This window comes from Ischnura elegans, chromosome 10, assembly GCF_921293095.1.
Source record: "Ischnura elegans chromosome 10, ioIscEleg1.1, whole genome shotgun sequence".
Taxonomy (NCBI): domain Eukaryota; kingdom Metazoa; phylum Arthropoda; class Insecta; order Odonata; family Coenagrionidae; genus Ischnura; species Ischnura elegans.
Genome location: NC_060255.1, coordinates 21,897,700 through 21,916,616, shown reverse-complemented (window position 1 = coordinate 21,916,616; position 18,917 = coordinate 21,897,700). Strand labels below are relative to the sequence as shown.

General features: G+C 37.2%; 2 protein-coding genes across 4 annotated transcripts in view; one reads left to right on the top strand and one right to left on the bottom strand.

The window, feature by feature from the left end:
- LOC124166370 (casein kinase I) overlaps positions 1-7,099 on the top strand; it is a 230,067-nt gene extending 222,968 nt beyond the window's left edge. The window contains exons 13-14 of one of the 2 annotated variants that reach the window (XM_046543863.1): positions 1,457-1,480; positions 2,929-7,099. In XM_046543863.1, coding sequence (XP_046399819.1) covers positions 1,457-1,480; positions 2,929-2,980 — 76 coding nt within the window. In that variant the 3' untranslated portion in view covers positions 2,981-7,099. The remainder of the gene's footprint in view (positions 1-1,456; positions 1,481-2,928) is intronic. The other variant, XM_046543864.1, reaches the window with a different exon arrangement.
- On the bottom strand, positions 7,096-18,837 carry LOC124166369. Of its 2 annotated transcripts, none has more exons than XM_046543861.1 (7): positions 18,692-18,837; positions 18,180-18,376; positions 17,357-17,759; positions 15,405-15,797; positions 12,406-12,577; positions 8,847-9,202; positions 7,096-8,356 (listed from the first exon to the last, which is right to left on the bottom strand). In XM_046543861.1, the coding sequence occupies exons 2-7, from the start codon at positions 18,336-18,338 to the stop codon at positions 7,902-7,904; spliced, it is 1,938 nt and encodes a 645-aa protein (XP_046399817.1). In that variant the 5' UTR covers positions 18,339-18,376; positions 18,692-18,837; the 3' UTR covers positions 7,096-7,901. The 2 variants fall into 2 exon arrangements, with proteins under 2 accessions (XP_046399817.1, XP_046399818.1); XM_046543862.1 differs by lacking the exon at positions 18,692-18,837 and adding an exon at positions 18,569-18,592.
- Positions 18,838-18,917: the final 80 nt, after the last annotated feature.

Here is an 18,917-nt window from a genome sequence, read left to right as displayed (position 1 = left end):
TACTAACTGTTGTCTTAGGAACATAGCTTTCTCATAAGTTAGGTTTAAGCATGTATAAAAATTGCAATTAAAGTAAAATAATTTTTTCTCAAAATTATTTTTATCAGGTAAGTGTAAGCTTAGGAAAAAATGATTGTGCTTATCATCAGGAATTAATTGAGGATTAATATGAAAGTCATAGCTGTAAGTTTGACTGAGTCTAGATAATATATTTATGTTAATTCTCATGTCCAACCAGAATTTAAGCTATGACAATGGTGCATGGCATTTTGATTTTGACTGTGCTTGCTGTTGTTTCTCTTTAAATTATTGCCCGTTTCCTTTTTCATTGATGTTTTCAATTTAGTGATGTGAGACATATTTTTAGTGGATATGAACTAGGTTGGTTGGTTGGTAATAGCAACCGGATTTTCCGGCTTATAAGACTTAACAGGCATGAGAATTTCATCCTTATTTTGGTCGAAATTCCTTGTATTTGGTAGTCTTAACCCTTGAAAATCCTGAGAGGTGATTTTATAAATGATTAAAAAAAAACTAAATGCATAGACTGGTACAATACATCATCATGCTTTCAATTGCCTTTGTATTTGAGTGATATCTGTAGCCGGTCTCAAAATTTTATTAAGAAACAGTTATTACTCTGAAATGGAATGGGAGTAAGCTAAAGTGAGAATGGTTTCTGGGGGCTTGTGGGGAAGATATCATTTAGAAGTGAGAAAATTCCAAAATCATTTGCCCTGACCAGGATTGTAACCCAGATATTTCAAATCCGCAGAGGGAGGGAATAGATAACATGGTAGTTCAAATGATAAAACATCCTGCACAAATTCAGGAGATCCAGGATCTAATCCTAGTCAAGTCAGATGGTTTTTTTCCTCAGTGGAATTTTGCACTTGAAGTTCACTTGTGGGTGATTCTTTTAAGGTACAGCATAGGCTTCTCCATCATTATTTCTTGAATAATGAGTTCATTTAGAGTGGATTCATTTGGGGTCTGGACTTTCCCTTTGATGGCATGGAAAAAAAGGACATCTTATTTGTAGCTGACCTTAGGGGTAGAGTTCATCAAGTTTGTGGGCTGAAAGTTATTTTCTGGGGGGGTTCAATGAAGCCTGAACTTCCCTTCCCAAGTGTAAGGGGGGGGTTTGAACCACATTCCTCACTCCATCACCTTCCGTAGCCTTAATTGGAAATTATTGTGATTTATAATAGAATTCAGTAAATTAGGCCCAAGCACCAATTATTCTTCCCTTCTAAAGAAGTTCATTGCATTTAGTCTCTTTTTGTGGACAATTATTGACCTTGTCATTGAAAGATGTGGAGTGATTTTCTTTGATTGTAGTTCGCATAAAGAGCACGTCTTATAAGGCAGAAAATACGGTATAATTTCTGTAGGATTGTCTCACCTTTTGTGGGGTTGGAGACCAAATACTATTTTCTTTTTTATTTCACTGTAGGGCCAGTGGGGGAATTTTAGAAAGGTAAGTCTAACCAGTATATAATGCTAGCTTGCTATGAAAGATTCTGAGAAACTGAATATTACACCACACATTGACTTTTCAATATTATTAGATTAAAGTTCTTTTAGAAATTAATAGGTTGTATCGCTAAAATGAGTCTCATATTAAGTGGAGGAAGAGATTCTAATTTAACATAAGTCTATTCCATTTACAAAACATGGGTGTTAAACAGCTTTTTTATTTTAAACAATATGTATATTCTAGAGCTTGATAAACACCTTAATACGGATTTCTGGCCCTGTTTTGCTCGCATAGTGACCTGGAGGCATTCCCCCGAGTTGACTTTGGTGTAGCATGATAACTCCATGATCCTATGTTTTCAGATGAATGTATTTGCTCACACCAATGTAATTTAATCATATTTTACCTTTTTTAGTGCTAGGCTTGAACCAATACCAGCTTATTTACCGGCTCTCAAATATATAATCAGTAAAATGCAATCTCTTGTACCACTAGTATTCTTCGCTGATACTTATTGCATTGAATTTCATTGCATTTTCGGAAAACAAGGTATTTTTGTAAAAGTTCAATTGAAATAGACTGGTCAGGTGTTAAAAATGTGTTTGAGGTGCCTTAATTTCATCCAGAAGTTAAAATTTTAGTTCCCAATAGTTATTCATGCAGTATTTCAACTGAAAGGTTGGGTTAATTAGGTGAGTTATATTTGAATTGCTCATATTTACTCTATGGGCAACCAAGAGGTCATGAGGAGCAGTTGCAAGAGATTAAGTTTTTAGATAATTTTGTATCTCTTGCAATTAAATTACCTAGCTATCTAGATAAGTCAGGACTTGCATATGCCTTTTTTATGTCTTAAGTAGATCACATTTGTAGGATAGAGGATCAATTAATATATACATATTACCATTTCCAATCTTGTGAAATCTAAAATGCAATAGGCAAGATTGTCTTTAATGTGAAAATATTTTATGATTTCCTTTTAGCATCTAATTAGTTATTAAATTACTTGTTTTAACTTATTGCTTCCTCTGAAAAGGAAATTTTTCATAATATGCAGAGTATCAGATGCCAAGATTTTAGTCTTGCCTTTTTTTTATGTATTTTACGAAATGATGTGACCAGTTGACCAATAGACGGAGATCATTGCACTTTGCAGTACCATTATATACTAGGCTATAAAGAGGGGAACTTGGGCTGTATGCAAATTTTTATTTTTATAAAAATATTCTTCCTGTTTTAAGTATCAGCGATTGAAGAATGCTAAAAATTATCCGAATATTAGGTAAGAGACCAATGCATGATACTCCCTATCTGCATCAGTCCAAACCTTTGGCTAAAGCTGATATCCAAGCCAGTGATTAGTTAGTTTTTCCCCCTCTTTCTTTTCTATTTCATTCTCCTCTTGGTATTCACGAAACACTTACTCACATGCTGTGTTCAATCCATAGGTGTTGCTGTTTCTTTAAACGGAAGAAGAAGAAGTCTGGTCGGCAGAAGTGACTAGCAGTTGTGCAGTGTAGTCCTGAGCGGGAAGCCGTTACCCTCCTGCGTGCCTCACAGTCCAACTCACATGACAGCATTCTCAACCCTCCACTGCCCCCGGCGGCCGCGCATGCAGGGTCTCAGCCCATCGGTGACCCTTCGGGAGTTCCTGGTCGTGCTCACGTACACCATCAATTTTCTCGGCACCAGAGATCAAATCCACCATCTCCTCCGCCGCCTCGGGAATGCTCGACTCCTGGAGGGACATCGCAGGGAAGGATGACGTGATGGACCCGTTCAATGTGACATTTGCCCAATTGCATTGTTCCACCCCCTCCCCCATGCAACCACATGCTGTCGATTACCCTTTCAAGTCGTAGGGCTTGGATAAGGCCTTGGTATTGTCATCCAGGAGATGTTCACCTGAAAACCTTATTCCATATGCGTATAAAAAAAAGAAAATACACGAGTCTTATCACGTAAGGAAAGTAAAAAATCTAATGTCTCCGTTTCGCAAGCATTGTCTAGGGGGAGAGAAGTAACAAAAAGGTTTTCGCAAAGGAGTCAGGCTTCTTGTGTGAAAATGAGTGACAGAAAAGCTTGTATAAATTGTGTAAGTAAGCGGAAGGGTGTGCATGTCCTTAAATGTTCCTTTTATCAAAAAATCAAGGAAAAGGAGATAGGAGAGGAGCAGGACAAATATAATGTTGATGTGTCTGAAAGAGATATGTGTGAGTGTGTGTGGACCAATGTGTAAAAAATAAAAATTGAGAAAAATAGGATGTGTATTGTGAAAATTGAAACAAGCCGCGAGGGATTGAAGTTCATGTAGTGTGAGTTGGTTAGTTGCCCGGGGCTTTAGTTCAGCCAGGAATATTAATTGGAGGAAGAGGTTCATTTCCTGAAAGTTCAGTGGAGTCGAGGGTTTTTAAAGGTGGTGGTAAATTTCAGTGTGCCAATATATCAACTGAAAAGTGGGTGTAGATGCACTTCCATATGGTGTGCGCTGTGGAAACAATTTTTTTTCTTCAGCCTCTTTTGAATGCCATTGATGTTTGCCATCATTTGTGGAATTGGTCTCCAAGGATGTTTGCAGATAACTTCACCCTCAAGTTTTTTTGTGTGAATGTGCTGTTTGCAGGCTAGATGGTGTTTTTATCTCCCATTAAAAAGTCCTAGCTAACGAAATGATGGTTGGCTATGTATAAGAGGTGATTGCAAGGGAGGGTTCTGCAGAAGACTTTTCTGGTTGTATACTTTTCTCTTGTTGCTCCAAGATGGATGGTGGGAAGGTTGTGACGTGTTCCATGATGATCTTAATCCATCCAACCATAACTGCTGTATTTAAATGGTCAACAAGTAGGAAGACTGATCCAGAAGACTGACGCGCAGATTCTACAGACCTCTTGCCCCAATTGACTTGGTCAGTTGTAAAATGGTGGCTAATTATTATTATTATAACACGTTTCTGTGATTATTGTCAACCCTCATCCTACAATCTGTGTTTATGTTGAGATATGATATTTCCTACCTTGCCTCCTCCACCTTAAATTCAATCAAATGTGAGTTTCTATGGTTCATAATGTAAAAAGATAATTATGGGGAATAGAGCATGGATGAAGCCACCTTGGAACTTTTCTCCAAGAAGTTGGAGGGCCTTGATTACCTCTGATCGATTAACTATGCCTCTGCATATTGAAAAGAGACAGTTGAATTTTATGCTGTATATGAGTTGTATCTTGTGTGGGTTCTTGCGTCAAAAAGCACCAGAGAGATTCAGGAGCATTTGTAGTTTTTTAGGTTTTTTAATCAGCGACTGCTTGGATTGAAAATGCTCCTGGGTTTGTTAAGTTACTAGCTATTCAAAGCAGAAAACGTTTAGCTTTTCCTTCGTCTTCAAAGATGAGGAACTCTGCTACTCAAATATGCTGCATTGCAAAATGTTCTATTGGATACAGAGTGATGTTCTGTGTTAGAAGTTAAAATCTTGGAAAGAGGGGTTGTATTATGGGTTATGAAGATTTTGGGCTTGTAATTTATTTTAACCATACAGATAAAGTTTTAGAAACGAGGATAATTGATTCATTCTTTAAGATGTTTAAAGTTTATTTCTCATGGAATTTAAAATACCCCTTGCATAAAATGTGCAAATGAATTTTTCCTATCCATTGATTTGAAGGAAAAAGAAATTTTTTTAGTGTGCCACTGATCAGAGTAGTCACCAATGATTTTCACATTTATCTTGCAATAGTTGCTCACTGGAAGTTATTTTCAATTTGTTGTCCGTGAAGGACTAAGTCAGACCAGTTTTAAATGATATTTTATTGGGTGCCAAAAACTTTCAGGGAATCCAGGTTAATTTTTTTAATTTTCTCCATTTTGTGATGCTGATGTATTATGTCTGCTTGGTGAAATTGTGTTTCAAACTTTCCTTTTTGATGCTTCTGTTCCTTTTAAGTGGCTGGAGCAAGGTTGTTCACCTATTGCTTGTGAAGAGTCGCATGTAAACACAGACGCTGGGATGTAGGTTTTTGTAATGAGGGTTGTGCATTCATATATGTGTGGTTGTGCGAGTGTGTGTGAAGTATTGTGCGTCTGTATAGAGTTTGACTGAATGAAATATATGAACATAATGTGTCCCTCATCCTATGTAATTGTTTTGTAATGGGTCCGCAGGAATGCCTCCATGCTCTTTATTCCTCACTGAAGTTTGAAACTGGCACCTGGTCAGAATGCTTGTATCATATGGGGGTGTTGGGCAGATGCTGCCTGATATGGGGGTATCGTTTGCTTTTTATATCATGGAGGAGTTGCCATGCTTTCTGTGGATTGATTTCTGACCTCTCTCTTCGAAGTGTTCCATCTGTAAAATCGTTCATCAGCCATTCCAGTGCCACTACTCCATTTCTATCAAACCGAATTAGCTGCTCATGTTGACTTTGGTTAGACTTGAGGCAGGGTTGAGTGCCATTGACCTTGTGGCTATCCAGCATGTAAATTTAGGCTTTTAACTAGATTGTTAGCTTGGAATTGGGGCTCTCACGGCCTTATTTTTACATGTATGGATATTTATCATCTGTCATGAAATTTTTTGTTTCTTTTCTTTTAATAAAAGGAATGCATGGCCACTTTTTTTGGAAACCCCTTAAGAGTACCCAAAGAAAATTTATCATTGCGGGCATGCAGACAGTTTACTAATCACTCACGTACGGTTAGATTTTGAGGTTACATCAGGTATAGCAGATTTCACTTCTGCATATTGTTAACTGGTATATTACCATGGGAAGAATCCTGGAAGGATATTACTTAATGGTCATTTGTGAATGTGAACTTTAAAAGCAATTGTTTTTTTAATAGCTCTTTGTGACATTCTGGTGGCCATTCACGTATATCTCACAAACATATTTTTAAGTGTCTAAGATCCAGTGAGAGTTAAAAAAAAAGGTTTACCACTGTTTTTAATGGGAGATCTTCGTTGGTAAAGATTTTACTATCATACATTGTGAGTTATAGGAGCTGTTACTCTAGTCGCTCCTTCATTTATCTTACCTTTTGATTTTGGGTGGATAACGTCTTCAGACTCCCTAGCCACGTACTTAAATCCTTCAGGTCCTCGAAGGCTCCATCAAATGATGAGCATTTGAGTTGAAGGTAGACTCTTTGGGGCTGGGAGAGGTTTTGAAAAGGATGAAATCACATTGACTGTTGAGTGTTTGAGGATGGCATTTCCTTTGCTGTACTTTGCGTGGCAGATACAGAAAAGTTAGTGCCTCTTGATTGTATGCACTCCATCCGTGTGTGTGGTGTGTATGCGTGCGCTGTAATTTTATTTAAATGATGTTAAATTGTGTAAATAGCGAAGAATCTGTTGTTCTTTGGCATTTAGTTATCTCTGTGATTATCCAAAATTTTCAGCTATTCTTCAGTCTGTCCAGGTGATACAGTTTTTTCTTATTGCAGAGGGGTCCAATGTTTAGCCTATCAAGTATCGTTTTGAGCCAGTGTTGCCATATTTAATTTGTCACATTTTTCCCCTTTGTGTACAATGTGAGGACTGCTGCTTTTATAGTGAGAAACTCATAGGATTATGTAAAATATTTTATTTCTCAAAAGAAATAAACTCTTTAAAAAAATTTATATCTTAGGCATTTATTATCTCAGCAATCTTCAGTTTCACATGATCTACTCCACAGAATGCCTTATGTTTGGGATATAAAGATGATAAAGATCTATTATTTATACATGACAGTCTAATCCATCCGATTCATCACATGAATCAACAACCCTTTGATTTCATTCTAAACCCCAGGAGCACATCAACACAATTGAAAAATATAGGTTACTAAGCACCACAATCTCCGAAAACTGAACTCTAATCCATATCTTATATATATATATATTTCACAAATAAAACCCAGCCTGTATTAAGATCATACAACAGTGTTCAGACATTATCCAATACACTACTTACATATCACAAAACAGGTTCAGCACTAGTTAGTCTTTAATGGCTATCCAATGTATACAATCAAGCTGATATTACCTACCACTGACAAAAAAAAGTAGTAGTATGAATTGTGTAACATACTTTCTTATTACATTGTTTAAGGACACCACCATGCAGGTGTAAGCTGATCTTACAGTACAGAGAATGGGATACATACAATTTTAGAGAAATCTAAAATACACATTCCAAGCAATGAGACCAATATTCACTGGAAACCCTTGCAGGCCACACATTACAGAATGAAATATTGCCAATCAAAAACCCTTCACAATGTTCCACAACATAAAATTTGCATGGCCTTGCACTTGCAAAGCTGAACATCTCTTAATGTTGCCCATACCTGCACTTAATGTGCAGGTATACCAGAGCCCACAAAGTTAACAGTTGGCTCCTATCTTTATCATGCTATTAATATACCCCCAACTCATAGATTTAGAGCCCTTCCTGAACTTGGAGGACAACAGAGCGACCTGCTTCATCACTCGTCCGATTATTTCTCACCTCTAACGGAACGATTTCCTCGCCATTATTGAGAGACAACATTGATGCCATGGGCCCTGATGGCCATTCATCATCGTCATCAGGTGATGTTAATGAATGACCGTGATCTGGTGATGGAATGGGCTCATCTGGATCTAATATGCGAGGTAACTTAGATGGAGGGCCATAATCATGATCCCAGTGAGACTTTGAAATTGGGGCAACATACTTAGTGGGATTACCCCAGTGGTCTAAACTCATTTCTTCATCCTGCTCCAGAAGCTTCAACAGTTCTTCCTCTTCTGAAACAGACATGTTAACATCGGCTTCAACAGCATCTTCTTCCACTGAGAGGGATGATATCTCATCAATAGGAGACTGCTTGTAGAGGAGCGTCCTTGAACGGCCTAAAAAGAAAAAAATCTTTTATCCATGGAAAATGCTAAGTTATACAGTGAGTACTATGGTCATACTTTTATAATTAGAAATTCTTCTAAATCCCTACTTAAGCCTAATAGGCTGCAAAATGTTCCATGAATGTTTAAGCTTGAACAAGCATTCTCAGGATAGGTGAAAATTAATCCATGGGAATAATACGATTGTAACCAAGGTTTCGACAAAAGTCAACACTCACTAGAAGACCTATGATGCATTTTCAGCATTAGCATAATAACAATAATGATTGATAGATCAAGTACATAAATTCAAGCGTCAAGATGGTACTAGATTACCAAGGTGGGCACTATAATAACCAAACTAGTAAAAAAGTATCTATCAAAGTACATTAGTATATGATGTACCCATTTAGGTTTTAGGAGCATGGTTGGCATACTCCTCGATTATTTCTCCTCTTTCAGCAAAAAGAATGATGTAGGTATCACTAGTACATTAACATACCTGCAACAGGAGGCAATTTAAAATTGGGCAGGCTCAATGCATTGCTGTTGCCATTTCTTTCCTCAGTAGGTCTCAAGTTAGGCACCAGGATAAGGGCCACAGATAGGAGGAGCACCATTAGACAAGTCAAAGGTTGTGCATTTTTGGCAGCCAGAGCACTGGACGCCATTGTGGAAACAGCAGTGCTGGTGGCACTGCTTGAGCTGGTGCTCCCCAAAGATTCCCCACTGGCCTTCCTTCGCCGGCTCACCAGGCCTTGCAAACGACGAATCTGAGATGATAGTGTCTGATTCTGCATTTGAAGTTGCTTGATTCGCCTCTGAAGAACGGCATTCTCATCTGTGCATCGCTTCACCCTGAAGAAAAACCATAAGGTACTCGTAATTTCAACCATACGATGTTGAAGGTAATTTCCATGTCTCTTTAGTCAAGACTCCTAGGGCTGATCAACTGGCCTTTAGATATGCAGATTATAATTAAATACTGTCGCTAAACAAAAAAATTTTTAGTACTAGGCCGGTGACATCTGAATTGACATTCCGAAAGTTAGTCCAAAGGTATAGGGGTTCAAATTAGTTCCAAAAAAACATGATTTTTAATGGAACAAAGCTGCATTATGTTATATATATTGTACATTGTTTAAAAAACTTGTCCCTTGTGGCAATATTCTTCAGTATTTATGCTGAGGTACTAATTATTTTAGTCTCCAAGCTTTATTTGTTAGAGGATTACTTGAATCGTAAAGGAGGCGATTGAAATTAACCTGGAGAAGAGCATAAACAGAGATAAAGGCTTCCAACTTAGCAGTGCCTGTAATGCCATAATTAATCGCTACATCCGCACACAACAATAAGTGCCGTAAAAAGTACCATAAAGAGTAAACCCCTGAAGACAATGGCAGACTTAGCCATTGAAACATTGGGAGAATTAACCCAGTACCACACCTGGTGGGAAACCTGAGAAATTTTTCATCAATCTATATGCCGGGAAAACCTAAATTTTAATTATATACAATAGTTTTTTGCTTTTAACTTTTATGTAACTAACTAACTTTTATGCAACTAAAACACTTTCCAAAAATATTGTCTAGCCTCAATTCATACAACAAAAAAGAAGAGTAACTTCAAATATAAAAACATTACATACTGCTGTAACTGGATGAACTGCAGTACCATGAAATATAGTATAAAGTAACTAATTTTAAAATGCATGAAGAGCAGTTGTACGAACGGCATTTTCAATTGAACAAAGCCTCTTGAAATACAAATATGGCCAACTACATATCTTCTAGAGAAATTAAAGTTACGATTAAAAACATGAATGAAGACATAATGGGGCCAGAAAGTGAAAAGGAGATTTCCACTGATTTATTTCATCCGTATGACATGTTTCGAACCATAGAGGTCATTATCAAGTACAACAAATTTGAATGGTAAGTAAACATATACGAGGTGTGTTCAAAAAGTATCGCGAATTTTGAATTTTTCGCGGGTTACGTATAATCGAATTTCGATTTTTTTGTGGCATTATGTTGGTACCCATGTCTGTCACTTATGCCGACAAGCTCGGCCATTTTGAATGTTTACTTAATTGTTGACAGCTGCTTTGCTTGCACGTGTTTTGGATCGTCTTCGATTTTTACCATGGATCAAAGAACCTGTATCAAATTTTGTGTGAAAAACGAAATTAAGTGCGCGGATGCATTCCGAATGTTGACTGTGGCATACGGAGAAGCTACCTTGGACCGAAGCAACGTTTATCGGTGGTACAAAATGTTCTCAGAAGGCCGAGAAGATGTGAACGACGAAGAGCGTGCCGGACGCCCGAGCACTTCAACAACAGACGAAAAAATTAATGAAGTGGAGAAAATGGTATTGGCCAATCGTCGAATCACCGTTAGAGAAGTTGCTGAGGACCTAAACATATCGATTGGCTCGTGCCATTCGATTTTTATCAATGATTTGGGCATGAGACGGGTCGGGTTTGGGTCCGCGACGACCCAAATTTGCTGCAGAGGGTCATAACTGGTGACGAATCGTGGGTTTATGGTTATGACGTGGAAACCAAAGCTCAATCATCTCAATGGAAGCTGCCGCACGAACCAAGACCGAAAAAAGCGCGCCAAGTTCGGTCGAATGTGAAAGTTTTGCTGACAGTTTTCTTCGATTGCAGGGGCGTGGTGCATCATGAGTTCTTGCCACAGGGTAGAACGGTCAATAAGGAATATTACCTGCAAGTTATGCGCAATTTGCGCGAAGCAATCCGCCAGAAACGCCCGGATTTGTGGAAGAACAAAAATTGGCTTTTGCACCACGATAACGCCCCTGCTCACACATCGTTGCTTGTGCGCGACTTTTTGGCCAAAAACAACACACTAATGATGCCGCAGCCACCGTATTCCCCAGATCTGGCCCCCTGTGACTTTTTCTTGTTCCCTAAACTGAAGAGACCCATGAAAGGACGACGTTACGCTACGATTGACGAGATAAAGACGGCATCGAAGGAGGAGTTGAACAAGATTTAAAAAAATGATTTTTTGAAGTGCTTCGAAGATTGGAAAAACCGTTGGCACAAGTGTATAATATCTCATGGGGATTACTTTGAAGGGGACAAAATAGATATTCATGAATAAATAAATAATTTTTGAAAAAACACAAAAGTCGCGATATTTTTTGAACACACCTCGTATACTCCTTGAAGGGGATGGGGGAGAGAATGGCAGGAGTGGGTGTCAGGAGGTGGAGTCCGAGGGGATGACATGGCCCGTCATGGAGGCCTCCTTCTATTGGTGGGTTCAAGGTGAATTCTTCAATCTTTGTACCTAACATCTCCTCCTCCATTGTAATTCCAATTTACAATAATCTCTCAATGGTACAGAATAATATGAAGTTTTGAAATAATGATATTTTTTTAAATTGCAAACCTATACCATGGTCCCCAGGAACATTTGTTTTTACTAATGGGCAAAATTTATGAAAAAACAAATAATAATGAAGTACTTAAGATTGCCGTTATTTTGAGTATTTTTTTACTGCATCTTGAATTAGATGGAAAGACCTAAAGAGATAAATTACAAGAAAAAAGTTGCCATAGACCAGCTCGGCAGAATGGGATCACGCTCGTAAAATTATCATATTTTAAGAAGTGTCCCCACTATATTGAACCCTTCCGTCACGTGGTCACATGGGGTACAATTTTCAAGCATTCCAGTGTGACGTTATGAAGCATCGGTAGTTGACAATGTGAAAATCATAGAATACTTAATTCAAGGCAGAATACGTGTGTTACAATAATTTATGCTCAAAAATCTGCCGCAAAAGCATAATTTCAGAATACTCTCACAGATAACGGCCAATGACATTTAAAAGGATTCTGTATGGACATGTTACAGAAGAAAAAATAAAGTAAAAATTTTACGAGATTTTTTTAAATTACGTAAATCGATATTGCAGAGTACCGAATTTTTTGTTCCAATGAATTAGTATTAACAAGAAAATTACTGTGTATAATTTTAGATTTAGAATAAATGTAATCGAGTGCAATATGATATTCAACTCACCTCTCTTCAAGGCCATCCACATACTCCTTCTTCCTCTTTCTTGAGTCCTGGGCAGAAATTTTATTTCTTATTTTACGACGTATTCTCTTCAGCTCTCGCTCCTCATGTTTTGTTAATGGATAATATTTAGGCAAGGTAATCCCTTCCTTTTTTAGTAATCGCTGCTCCTCCTCTGCAATAAATGCATTAATACGTATTTAATCAACAATAACAAACACTGCAGGGCTTGGCATTGTACTTTGACCACCGACAGAAACTGCACAAGAAAATGTTCAGGATTAAAAGTCCTTTACAGTCACTGAGTCCAAAAACAATATCCTCTGCCATATGCTGAAATCATCACGAAAACCATTTAAAATGATAAAATCATTGGTTCAATAAAAATATACAAGTAAACACAGCATTTCCTGTTTTCATACAAAACATAATTTTTCCTTCCTCATACCATAATACCTGGACATGAATTCCATAAATTGCTCAAATATGACTTTCATTCTATATTTAATTCTTCCATATATGTATAGCCATTTTATAATCCACAGACAAGATATCCAGAAGAGACTTTTTTAATTGAGTATCCAAATGAATGCAATAGGAAATTAGCCAACCAAATTTAAAACGGAAACAAAAAAGGCAATAATAATATTTTATTGGTCACAGAAAAGATATGAATATTATAATCATCCTTCACAATATCATAAACTATACATCAGAGTACAGAAATCTCAAAGATAGAGATTGTCTTTAACGGTTCACAATCCAAGAACCATCCTACTATAATTTTCAAATCTGTTAAAAGCAATTACCTTAGCTATTTTAGACATCTCTAGCCAGCATCCCTTATCCAGATAGGAGTATCTTCATGGAAATTGTAGACACTTAGAAATGACGCAATGTAGTCCCACTTTAAGAAGAAATGGCTGGTTTTTTAGCATTGAGAAAGAATGTGAGGAGAGTGGAGGTCAGCACGGAAGGAAAAATATTACATGCTTTACACCAAGTTGGGCAGTTGGGTGTATAGAACACTTGGTGATAAAGTAATTAAGCTGCAACCAAAGACATGGAAACTGAAGAAGCTGTAAAGTGCAATCTCGCTGGTTGCAATTCCTGTGCGAACACATTCCTCCAAAAGAAAGATAAGCTGAAACATGCAAGAGTAGAAAATAAATAAAATTATGCTGTCACTGAGGGATGTAGTAATAATTTTTTTCAATTTTTATTAAATAGACAGCAAGGTGAAATGTCGATACGTTAGAGAGCTAGTTAAAAGAGCAGAAAGAGAATACAGCATTAAGTAATGACCTGCCATTGTAAACTTGGTGGCTTTAAGTTCATCAACCTTCATATTCTCTTCCATGAAACAGAGATAGCTGCTTCAATGGCCATTAACCCATTGACACTAAAGCATGTCTTGTTTATTAGCCTCACTGCATAAAGTTCATGCAAACGTCGAGAGTAAGCATTGAAATGGACATGAAAATGTGTGCCTCATATAAAATTCGTCAGCATATGTTTATCTGGTGTATCTTTATTTTTGCTAAAGTGTATCATTAAATTGTATAAGTGTGACAGTTTTTATTGTAAGAGTACTATCTGCCTTGGAAAACGCTGCAATTAATACTCCATATCTTGGAGCTGTAAGTCCTAAACCATAAGAAAATAAATATGATGGGCTAACTTCCTTTGCACACACTTGAAGGTTAACTAGAGAAAATGCATAGAAAAAATCATCATAGCATCAAATATGTACGAAGAATTATTATTATTAGAAAAACAATAGCTGAAAAAAATTCTGCTGATTGTGAGTGCACTTAGGCCTTTAAAAGGTTTCTAAGATAAATAACTACTTTACAAGCAATGCATTTTCAGCTTAAAATTACATTAGCATCACCATGAATTACTACATGATGCTTCCATTGATTCTGGAAGCATTGTAGACTCAAGTAGGCTATATACTTTAGCATGAATGGTTGAAGACAATCTCATATAAAGAGAGTTTCTAAATCCAACAAATACACAGCAATTTAAAAACCAGCACCCTCTTTCACCAGTGCTTGATAGGCCATCAGAAACTTCATTAAAAGGGAATTTTTAAGCAGGGACAGTTGCATGACTGTGAGGTGCTGAAAACCATCAGACTATGTAATTCAAGTTTTCATATGTAAGTTAAGGCATGTTTCTGGGTTCCACATTAAAAGGCATCATGGAGATGAATGATGCTTCTCCATTTATACACTATCAACCCTCTAGTCAGGCTGAAGTAAAAGTTGCTTTGACATACATTATGGTCACTGGGGTGTGCATGGTAGTGCCACTGCTGTCATTGATCTATTTCCAGGACTTGGTCCCAAGAGCAACACGACAGCCTAACTTGAGACCTTCAATGCACTAATATCCCAAGTAGTATGTAGGTACATAATCTTATGCTCAAAAAAGAATAATATGACGGAAATAGATTATAAAATGAATAGGCTAATAGTTAATTTCCTTTAAATTCAAAACAGAACACAAAAACTCTGAGTTTCCGGTGCCTCACAAGTTATGTCTATAAGTATTACATTGACACTAGATTAAAGAACCTGTCATTACTCATCTCCTCAAATATGTAGTGCTAAAATTATCAGACTGAATAAATCAGGATTTTTGGTAAAATCTTATAAACACAGACATGTACATTTTGGCATAGAGATAAAAACATACGATTTAGATCTAACTTTGTGGAAGCCATCCATATTAAAATAAGAACACAACTGTTATCGGTTTACAACTAGTTTATTACAAAACTTCTGAATTTCATAATAAACCTGTGGAAAAACACGAAGTTGTTTTATTATTTTAATTGGTGTAGAGATCTTTGATTCGATTCAAAACAGATCACTCTGGATGAACTCAACTAATACATTAAGGTGACTTACAGGTTATTGGGTACAGTTACACCTCTCTGTAAAATCACATGAGCACTACTATAAAATAAATTAGGTTCCGAAGAATATACTTACGAGTGAGTTCCAGGCGGGGATAACCACTGTTTCCTCCTTCTGATGAAGCACTACCTTCCGATGCACTAGCAGTCGTATGAGACTGCACAGTTTGCACACAATTTAGTCCAGCAAGTACGGCATTTCCAACACCCTTCCCTCCAGACCTTATGCCTGACAGGAGTGCTTTAATGTTGGCTGGTAATGATCCCCCTGAAGTTATAACTTTAATGGTTCTGACTTTACCACTTCCGCTGCCATCTTTTATGCTCATTGGGAGAAGGATGGAGCGAGGATTGGAACCAGAGTTGGCTGACACGCGTTGCACCACTCGAGTCCCGCCTGTGATGACTCGCTTCGCCTTTCCGACAGCCCCACCACTCCTCTTAGAAACAGAGTCTGATGTTACCACTTCTGAAAAATGAAATCATAGGTCCATCCATTAATGCATGGTATTTCAAAGAAGTAACTAACAGCTTAGATCATTAATGACATTCAAGGTTAGGAGAATCCAGCCATTAGCAGTAGCTGGCCAATAGTAGCAATTGATGACAGATATCTTTCAGAGCATCATCGCCTAAGGCCTATATTATTTGCATGTCCAACACAAATGATAAAATAAAAGATTGCTTCGCAAAATATACAGGTGTAGGCTTTCGTTTTTTCCCTGAAAAACAAAGGACTCCGATAAAAATGCACTGAATGGATTTTGGAAGCCAACTCACTCCAATGCCGACATTTTTTATAAATGGCTTCTGTCCTAACACTCCCTGTCCAACAACTTTTGAGGCAGCTTAAGGGGTAGAATGGAAATGTAACAAAATGCATAGCAGCTACAATTATTGACCACCTTAATATTAGAGGGAGTGGTAGAAAAGCCCTCCATTAAGTACCCAAGGAGAGATTAGCATGGATCTTAAAAGTCACAATTACACTCAGAATATAACCTGGGCTCTTGAGACGGGAAGGCTATACTTAAGACACCAACTACAAACACATAACCCAAAAATGTGAAATTTACCAAATGAAAAGAACTTGGAAAAATGAAAAAAACACAGGAAAATTCACATAACCTGAAATAATGCAAGTACCTGAGAGGAGCAAAAAGGGAGAAGATCCAGGATATAGTACCGAATGGATAAAGAGCTCATCTATAATTCAATGAAAGGACAACAACTTCTTTTTCGATGCAATTAACTATGACATGGTTTGCTTTTAAAAATAGTAACATAAATGAGTTAAAAAATATATTTTCTGCTTGGATAGTTATTTTGGGTCACCAGCCAGTTGGGATAGTCCACAGGCCACGAGTTTATTTAAACAGAAATACCCAGTTCTGTGCCTTTATCAACACTGTGAATGCATTGCAATGCAAATAATGCATACACCATTTCTTTAGTTGTGCTATTATCAAATGTATTATTCCCTTTTAAGCAGAAATTTATTCTGAAAATCCTTTTGGTCAAATTTACTATTTACAGCAAGTGATAAACATGATATGAGGGGTTATACAAAATAAAATGGAAGTGTTTTTCAAAAGAAAAGGCAGTGACAATGGTGTTCCGGATGTTCCCAATTAACAGTAAATAATTTTGAATGATCAATACACTGCACGCAACTTTTATACTTTAAGAGGCGAAGGGAAAAAAAGTAATGGCAAAATGACAGAGCTATTCCTAAAAAATTAATAAATGTCAAATTTTATGATTCACATAAGAGTAAGAAATGTCTACATGGAAATAAATTCATCAGAGGAGATTCTTTAAAAACCTTTCTTTAAAAAATAACTCAACGTGCGGCAATCATTAAGAAAGTTTATGAAATCAAACATTCCCAGCACAGAAAAAAATAAGTAAAAGGTGCAAAAGATTGAACGCTGGACTGAGAAATACTTAGGACCTGTTAAGATAATATAAAAAGCACTGCACAGGGTGCAGTGCCATGATATAAAAAATGTGTTTTAATACACTTACTCATGTTTATGATGGCTTGATTATCTTCCACCAACACTTCACCCATATTGGAAACATCGAGAACTTTAATTACAGGCGGTGAGGAGGATGTAAAGTCTGTTTCGACATCCACATCTGACGAATCCGTCATATTCACAGAGGAGGGACTTCCCATTTCTACAACATCTCCACCTTCACTTCCGGTAACACTTTGATACGCACGATCATCTTCTCCGGACAACAGAAGCGGCGACAATTGCTGGTCAAAACTCAGGTCGCTTGAGGAAAGGCCACTGTCTGATGAACTACTGGGTAAAGCTGCGAGGTCACTGAACTCATCAATTGAACCAACAACTTCTTCCAGACATTGAGGAGAATCCATTTTTACTTCATCGTCGAGAATCGATTGGAAAAAATCGTCTCCCTGAAATGGAGAGTTACGCCCATCAATGTTATAAACTTCACTTAACATGTACCAAGAATTAGCGACATAACTTTATTTCCTAATTACTACCAACTAATATTTAGCTAGCATATATAAAATCAGTCAATCCCAAAAACACAAACCAAAGTTAATCATAATCTAAATCTGATAGACTGTTGGCACTGCTTTACAGGCCTGGTCTCAAAGTTTGGATATACACATTGACCCAAATAGACATTCTGGGATGAAGCCAGATTTGAGCCCTCCACTATTTAGATTTCCCCGATAAAAATTACATTTCTAAAATATCACCATACTTATTTAAAATATATGGGTTGATGTCGGGCTAGTTCATCTCCACCCTAATGAAATACAGATATAGCTAATATCTAAGTATATAAGGGATGGGTATTTACTCACAAAATCGACGCCAGTGTTTCTTAGGGCCAGGTCAACTACATCAGGCTTCGAATAGTCATCATTAATCACAATGTTATCTTTGTTGCCAAAGGCAAAATCATCTTGTTTCTCCAGAACAAAGTCTAGTAGACTTAAATCAGCTGAATATAAATTAGACATATTGGCACATTAGATGCCAGACCGAAGCGTTGCAAAACCTGAAAATGAGGGTAAATATTACCAAGGGCAAAAGATAACATATCCCTCACCCACCTAAGATCTTACTAATGCTGATCAACAAACATACGTGGCACGCCTCAATTTTGAATAGACATGATGTAACATAACAATAAATTATAGCATCTGGACATGTGAGTTACGATATACGATTTACATTATCCAGAACATACATGTATTTTTCATTTCTCACAGAGGCATTCGTGCATTAATCATAGTCGCCGTAAAGGCAAGTTTTTTTCAGTTCCCAACAGGATCAAACAGATCGACTTTACAAATTTTCGAAGACCACGTACCAGAACACAGCTGATGATTATTTATAGAAATTCAAAAGTAAACATTCTTCACTGAAATTTTCCGTAAGTCAGGTGGACACAATTACCGAATTTTAAACGGCATTACAATATTAAAAGGAAGCCGACATAGGGCACTTTGTTTTGGTTCCAACGTGGAGATAATTACGTCATTCAGGTCATACACTTGCAGTTCTCCTATTGGCTACCAATTTCCTGTTATTTTCGC

What these genes read in the sequence shown, in the direction of transcription:
- LOC124166369 (XM_046543861.1), bottom strand. Translation starts at nt 18,338, where the DNA reads ATGTCTAATTTATATTCAGCTGATTTAAGTCTACTAGACTTTGTTCTG. An exon ending in GAAACACTGGCGTCGATTTT is followed by an intron (nt 17,760 to 18,179) that starts GTGAGTAAATAC and finishes TCTCCATTTCAG; the next exon opens with GGAGACGATTTTTTCCAATC. An exon ending in TCAAGCCATCATAAACATGA is followed by an intron (nt 15,798 to 17,356) that starts GTAAGTGTATTA and finishes TTCATTTTTCAG; the next exon opens with AAGTGGTAACATCAGACTCT.